The sequence below is a fragment of the Haliotis asinina genome, chromosome 4 (genome assembly GCF_037392515.1).
Source record: "Haliotis asinina isolate JCU_RB_2024 chromosome 4, JCU_Hal_asi_v2, whole genome shotgun sequence".
Classification (NCBI taxonomy): domain Eukaryota; kingdom Metazoa; phylum Mollusca; class Gastropoda; order Lepetellida; family Haliotidae; genus Haliotis; species Haliotis asinina.
The window spans coordinates 56,721,252-56,728,811 of NC_090283.1; the positions used below are offsets into that span (position 1 = coordinate 56,721,252).

General features: G+C 41.1%; 1 protein-coding gene across 1 annotated transcript; it reads right to left on the bottom strand.

Moving 5' to 3' along the window:
* Positions 1 to 3,628: 3,628 nt before the first annotated feature.
* Positions 3,629 to 4,870, bottom strand: LOC137281033 (uncharacterized). Its single transcript, XM_067812187.1, has one exon. The coding sequence runs from the start codon at positions 4,868 to 4,870 to the stop codon at positions 3,629 to 3,631; it is 1,242 nt and encodes a 413-aa protein (XP_067668288.1).
* Positions 4,871 to 7,560: the final 2,690 nt, after the last annotated feature.

Sequence of the window (7,560 nt, forward strand, 5' to 3'; positions counted from 1 at the left end):
TTTAAAAAACCAATGATTAAAGGATAATTAACTGTGCTAAAAAGATCATGAAGTGTGTTCACATTGAAATATTTATCCCTTGTGATGGATAGTTCAACACAGTCAAGCAGGATATGCTTGACTGTAACTCTCTCATCACAAGGGATACAAAACGGAGGATCTTCACCTTTCAACGGGTACGCATGGGTATACCTTGTGTGGCCAATACGACATCGTCGCATGATGACCTCTTCAAATCTGGACTGACAACCCAAGTGGGTATATCCAATATACGGTTTTATGGCGTGTAATTTATTTCTTCCCACTTGGGTGTCCCACTTTTTCTGGCATCAGATCACGGATGTAAGTTCTAATGCAAGCTTTGAAATCAGAGTAAGGGATAAGAAGTGGTGTAATAGATTTGTTGAGTGCTGCCTTAGCAGCAAGATCGGCCATTGTATTTCCAGAAATGCCCACGTGGCTGGGCAACCAACAAAAGACGATGTCGCATTGGTCAGTAGCAAGATCATTATACAATTCAATAATCTCAATTAAAAGTGGATGTTTACAAGACACATTTTTTATAGCCTGAAGGCTAGAAAGAGAATCAGAATAGATTACACACTGTTTATGTTTAGGATGTCGTTGAATATGCTTAAGAGCCGTTAATATCGCGTTTGCTTCTGCAGTAAAAATAGAGCTTTTATCTGGTATTCTAGAAGATATTGTCCTGGATCCAATGACAGTGGCACAAGCCACTGTGCCACCGTCCTTGGATCCATCTGTAAATATGAATTTGTAATTGGTATATTTGTTTTTAAGTTGATAATATTCTTGTTTATAGTGTAAGCCATTGGTTTCTGATTTTTTTAAATGAGGTCAATGTTAGGTCGACTTGTGGTCTCACCAACTGCCATGGAGGAGAAGAAAGAAGTCGGGAAGGAGCTATATTGTCCAGCTCAATACCAGCAGCAGCAATAAATGGCTTAATTCTGAGCCCAAGAGGCGGGACAAGAGAAGACACTTTTTGTTATACAAATCCTCATAAAGAGGGTTAAAGACACAGTCAAATGCAGGATTTGACTCAGTAGAACATAATTTGGTAATATATTGTAAAGAGAGCTTTATACGGCGGTGGTTAAGAGACGGTTCATCGGCCTCAACGTACAGACTGTCAACAGGAGAAGTTCGAAAAGACCCAAGACAAAGTCTTAGGCCCTGGTTGTGGACGGAATCAAGTAATTTTAGGTTGCTCTGACAGGCTCCACCATAGACGATGGAGCCATAATCAAGTTTCGATCGTACCAACGATCTATATAAGTGAAGGAGGGTAGTTTGATCCCCTCCCCATTTTGAATTAGAAACAACCTTTAATAAATCTAGTGCCTTCAGGCATTTTGCTTTTAGATATTTAATATGAGGCAAAAACGTCAAATGTGAATCGAAAATGAGACCTAAGAACTTAGCTTCCTTGACAACTTTGATGGGGGTGCCACTTAAAAACAGTTCTGGATCTTTATGGGGTTTGTATTGACGGCAAAAGTGTATACAATTGGTTTTTGATTTAGAAAATTTAAAGCCGTTTTCAAGACACCACTTATCTATTTTATTTAAACACATCTGCAGTTGCCGCTCAATAGTATGCATATTTTTTCCGCGACAAGAAATATTAAAATCATCCACGAAGAGTGATCCATCTATTGAATCATTTAAAACCTTGGATAAACTATTGATCTTTATACTAAACAATGTGACAGACAAAATACTACCTTGCGGGACACCCTGATCCTGACTGTAATAATCAGACAGGGTAGAGCCCACGCGGACTTGAAATTGCCTGTCATTTAAAAAGTTGGAGATAAATTGAGGCAATCGGCCTCTTAAACCAAAATCGTGTAAATCCTTGAGAATGCCATGCTTCCAAGTTGTATCGTAGGCTTTTTCGAGATCAAAAAATATCGATACTGCATGTTGTTTATTTATGAGAGCATTCTTAACAAAGGATTCTAATCGTACCAAATGATCAATGGTACTACGATGTTTCCTAAAGCCACATTGAATATCTATGATAAGTTGATTGGTTTCAAGATACCAAGTTAATCGATTATTTACCATTCGCTCCATGGTTTTACACACACAACTCGTTAAAGAGATTGGTCTGTAATTAGATGGATCAGTATGATCTCGGCCAGGTTTTGGGATCGGGACGACAATGGCATTACGCCAGGAAGATGGGAAATTCCCTGAAGTCCATATTGAATCAAAAATATTTAAAAGTGTTTCCAAACATGATTCCGGTAAATGTTTCAAGAGTTGATAGTGTATGTTATCGGCTCCTGCTGCTGTATCATGAGCTTGCTCAAGGGCAGTGTGGAGCTCATGTAATGAGAATAATTCATTATAGTCCTCACCATTGTCTGAGGTAAAATTTATTTTCTTCTTCTCCTGTTGTTTCAGATATTTTTGGAATTCCGGTACGTAATTAGACGAGGAAGAATGTTTGGAGAGAGTGTCACCAAGCTTGTTGGCAATGTCCTGTTTATCAGTTAAGTAACTGTCACCATCCCGCAGATGATGGACAGTAGATTTGGAACCTTTGAAATAGGTGTACGTGAATTAATGTTAGAAATATAGTTCCTCCAAGACTGACGCTTATTTAGTTTAAACGTGCGTCGAGCCTTGGCATTTACAATTTTTACTTTATCTAAATTATGAACTGTAGGATGGCGGCGAAAATATTTTTCTGCTTTCTTCCTACTCTTCCTGGCCTGTTTACAGTCATTAGTAAACCATGGTTTACGAATATGTGGAATTACAGAGGATTGGGGTATCGTTTGGTCAGCAATGGCATTGATTATATCGGAAAACAATTGTATAGGATCTTCGCTGTTCACAAATGCGTCATGTTTTAAGTTTTCAATACACATGGCCTCAAATGATAACCAGTCAGCCCTGGCAAAGTTTCTTCTTGACGAAGGTGGATCATCACGAGGGTTAATTGTTTTAAGAATGGTGGGGAAGTGGTCACTCCCACAGAGGTCATCATGAACCATCCATTCAAATTCATTATATAAGTTGGAATCAGAGAATGACAGATCCGGGGAAGAATATGCTCCCGTAGCTGGATGTAAATAAGTGGCTGAATCATCGTTAAATATACACAGGTTATTATCTGAAATAAAGTCTTCAAGAATTCTACCTTTGCTATTAGTATGGACACTTCCCCATAGCGGGTTGTGTCCGTTAAGATCACCCATGATGAGACATGGCTTCGGAAGCTGATCGTACAGATTTTGAAGATCTCTTAGTTGAATATTGGAAGAGGGAGGAATATACAAACTGCACAGTGTCAGAGCAATGTGCAGTGTCAGACGAATAGCAACAGCTTGAAGATCCGTATTTAGGGTAACGGGGCTGTGAATGACACTCTGATGTACCAAAATAGAAGCACCTCCAGTAGCTTTAGTGCCAGGAGGAGAGAAGGAATGGTAATCACTAAATCGTCTTAAGGTGAAGGTATCAGTATTTTTAAGATATGTCTCTTGAAGACATAATGCTGACGGTTTAAGATCTTGAATGAGTAATTGTATTTCGTTGAAGTTACTCTTTAATCCTCTGCAATTCCATTGAATTATATCAGACAAGTGAGTCATGGTGGCTCAATTGGAGATCTCGCTCGTGAATGGGAGGAAGAGCTATTCCTCCGCTTGTCCTCTGTTTGTGAGGACAATGTGACCTCCATGTCGAGAGGTCCAAAGGGGTTCTCCAGAGGAAGCTCTGAAGGTAAAGGGACGGAAGGCGTTTCTTTTCTGTTTAATTTTTTTCCTTTCGTTTTTGATGAATTAACCGAAGCTTGCTGTTTGTTGACAGTTTTAGACTGTGTCTCAGGCTGTTTCTCAGTCTGAGAATCAGACGTAGTCTGAACGACTGGGCTAGACGGTTTCACTACTGAGACTGAAACATGAGGTTGCCCAGACTTGACCCACGTCAAATCTGTCTGACAGGCAACAGAGGACGTTGACACAGAGCGAGTGACAGCTGCAGAATAAGAAACATTTAACGTGCTTGAGGTGTGAGTTTGGAAAAGTTTCATTGCTTCCAGGTAAGAAACGTTTTTTTCACATTTCAGTCTCATTATAGAATTTTCCTTCTGCCACACAGGACAGGATTTTGATGAAGCGCCATGTGGACCATGGCAGTTCGCACATTTCAACTCCTTGTCACAATCTCTGTTGTCGTGGCTCTCACTACAACCATGACATATCACAGAACCACGACAAGAGTTTGATCCATGACCGAACTTCTGGCACTTATAGCACCGGAGTGGACTGGGGACATACTCGTCCACTGCGATATTTAAGTATCCTGCTTTAATGGATTGAGGTATGGATGAGCGAGAAAATGTCAAGAGATATGTGTTAGTTTTTACGATGATGCCTTCTTTCTTGACGGTGAAACGTTTTACACCTGTCACACCTTGATCTACGAGCTCTGCTGCAATGTCCTCTTCTGACATGTCCGACAGACAACGCGACCTGTCACGGATGACGCCTTGACAAGAATTCAAAGTTCTGTGTGCGGACACAGTCACCTCAATATTGGCAAATGTTTTGACAGATAACAAATTAATAGATTGCTGTCTCCGAGCACATTCAACCAGAAGTGAACCACTGCGGAGACGGGTGACATTCTTAACTTCACCACAGATCCCGGATACGGCCTTAGAAATGGCGAAAGGGTTTAATTTTATCGGGAGAAAGTCAACAGCCTCAACTACAAGGAAACGAGGCCAGGCGTCATCATTTGGAGTAATAGTTTTTGAAGATTCGTCAATTGTGTCATAACGCCTCTTCTTTTCATTTCTAGATGAACCAGATAGTTGTTGTGACATGGTGAAAGGAAAAGTATTCAGCACCCGTGCTCCCCACCCACCACGGAGTGTCTACAAGGACGATGTCCATATGCACCGGATCTCCAAGATGCTGACACCAGGGATACACGGGTGTTATACTCCAGAGAATATGACATGAATAGCTGTATTCATCTACCAATTTAATGTCAGACTGGTTCGGCCCTAGACAAGAAATCGGAGACATGCATTATTCAGAGGTCAGCATCTCCAGATTGGCCCATGAGCCACCGCCTTCTGGCGTAGGACTCGAGGCAAATTGATATATAAATACTCTGTACATTGAAAATCAGAAAGTCCAAGACCCAACAATACAATATGTGCAAATACAAAAACTACGCACAGGGCTTGGCGTGACCAGCCGATTGATAGAACCGGGCCAGTTCTACCACCCGTCTAGGTGAAGTCGGGGCCAAAGTGGTGTGTTGAGCAACAGTAACACGGTCCAACGCTCCTGTTACCCTCAACCACCAGGATCCCTTCCTCCACCGACACAGGGCCGCAACCCACGGCAAACAAGTTGGTGGACCAAATATGCCTCCGGATCCACACGGAGGTGATGGCGAGCTCTTAGCATTACCCAGCACCCACCACGAGGAAGTGGCTCGCCACGGGTGTCCTTTTGAAAGTGAGTGAGTGAGTTTAGTTTTACGTCGCACTTAGCAATATTCCAGCTATATGGCGACGGTCTGTACATAATCGAGTCTGGACCAGACAATCCAGTGATCAACAACATGAGCATCGATCTGCGCAATGGGGAACCGATGACATGTGTCAACCAAGTCGGCTAGTCTGACCACCCGATCCCGTTAGTCGCCTCTTACGACAAGCATAGTCACCTTTTATGGCAAGCATGGGTTGCTGAAGGCCTATTCTACCCCGGGACCTTCACGGGTCTCTGATTTTTTAAAACTTGTCAGTGTTAGGTCAACGTCGGGTCTAACTAACTGCCAAGGTGGAGACGAAAGTAGACGGGAAGGAAATATATTGGCTAGCTCAATGCCGCAAGCGGACAGAAAAGGTTTCACTCTAAGTCCCAGAGGCGGAACAAGAGACGACTTTTAATTGTACAGATCCTCAGAAAGAGGATTAAAAACACAGTTAAATGCAGGATTGGCTTCATTAGAATATAGTTTTGTTATATACTGTAAGGAGAGTTTTATACGTCGTTGAGTAAGAGATGGCTCATCGGCCTCGACGTAAAGACTGTCAAAGAAGTTCTAAATGACCCAAGACATAGTCTTAGACCTTGATGGTGGATAGAATCAAGTAGTTTGAGGTTGCTTTTACAGGCTCCACCATAAACGATTGAGCCGTAATCAAGTTTCGAACGGATGAGAGATCTGTATAAGTGGAGTAAGGTAGTTTGGTCTCCTCCCCACTTTGAATTGGAAACAACTTTTAACAGATCAAATGCCTTCAGGCATTTAGTTTTAAGGGATTTAATGTGGGGTAGAAAAGTTAGATGTGAGTCGAAAATAAGACCCAAGAACTTGGCCTCCTTTACTACCTTGATGGGGGTGCCATTTAAAAATAGTTCTGGATCTTTATGCGGTTTATACTTTCTGCAGAAATGCAAACAATTTGTTTTTGTTATAGAAAATTTAAATCCGTTTTCAAGTGACCATTTTTCAATTTTATTGAGACAAATTTGTAATTGCCTCTCTATTGTATGCATATTTCTACCTCTACAAGAAACATTAAAATCATTCACAAATAGTGATCCATCTACTGAATCACTTAAAACCTTAGAAAGACTATTGATTGTAATACTAAATAAAGTCACAGACAAAATACTGCCTTGTTGAACACCCTGATCTTGAGGAAAATAGTCTGAGAGGGTTGATCCCACACGTACTTGAAACTGTCTGTCATTTAAAAAATTGGATATAAACTGAAGCAAGCGACCTCTCAACCCAAAAGAATATAAATCTTTCAAAATACCATGCTTCCAAGTAGTATCATATGCTTTTTCGAGATAAAAAAAGATTGATACTGCATGTTGTTTTTTAATGAAAGAATTTTTAACAAATGATTCCAACCGAACCAAGTGGTCAATTGTGCTTCGGTTTTTACGAAAACCACATTGTATACATATGGAAATTAATTAAGCAACACCAAATTCAAAGACACATAAAAACTTAACAAAGTTTAACGAAGTAATTTTGATGATTGATTATTCAATTTTGATGTATTGACATACAGCATGAGCTTTTCATGGGTTGATATGACGCGCGTGAAGCTTGCACAGCGCACGTGCATTGCTTTAACCTCAACTTTCGAAAAATGCACTTTTTCCCTGGGGTGTTTACAAGCGCAGGTTGTCGATTGCATTCGGTTTTTCATTCATTTCAATGTCATGGCACGTAGGAAATTATCAGAGGCCACTCGTTGGCAAATAATCGGCATGAGGAATGCTGGTATGTCTCTAAGACAAATCGGGACTCAAATCGGACGACATCATTCCATAATTTCAAAACTTTTGAAAAAATACCGGGCCACTAATGAAGTTAAAGACCTGCCTAGACCAGGAAGACCCAGGAAGACCACAGTCCGGGAGGACAGAGCTTTACTGAGACTTGTACGGCGCAGGTCCTTCGACTCGAGCTCTCGGTTGAGACAGGAGTGGCTTCCAGGGAGACCCATCTCGAACAGGACTGTTCGGAATCGTC

Excerpts from the sequence above, each read along its gene's own strand:
- LOC137281033 (XM_067812187.1), bottom strand. The coding sequence starts at position 4,870 with ATGTCACAACAACTATCTGGTTCATCTAGAAATGAAAAGAAGAGGCGT.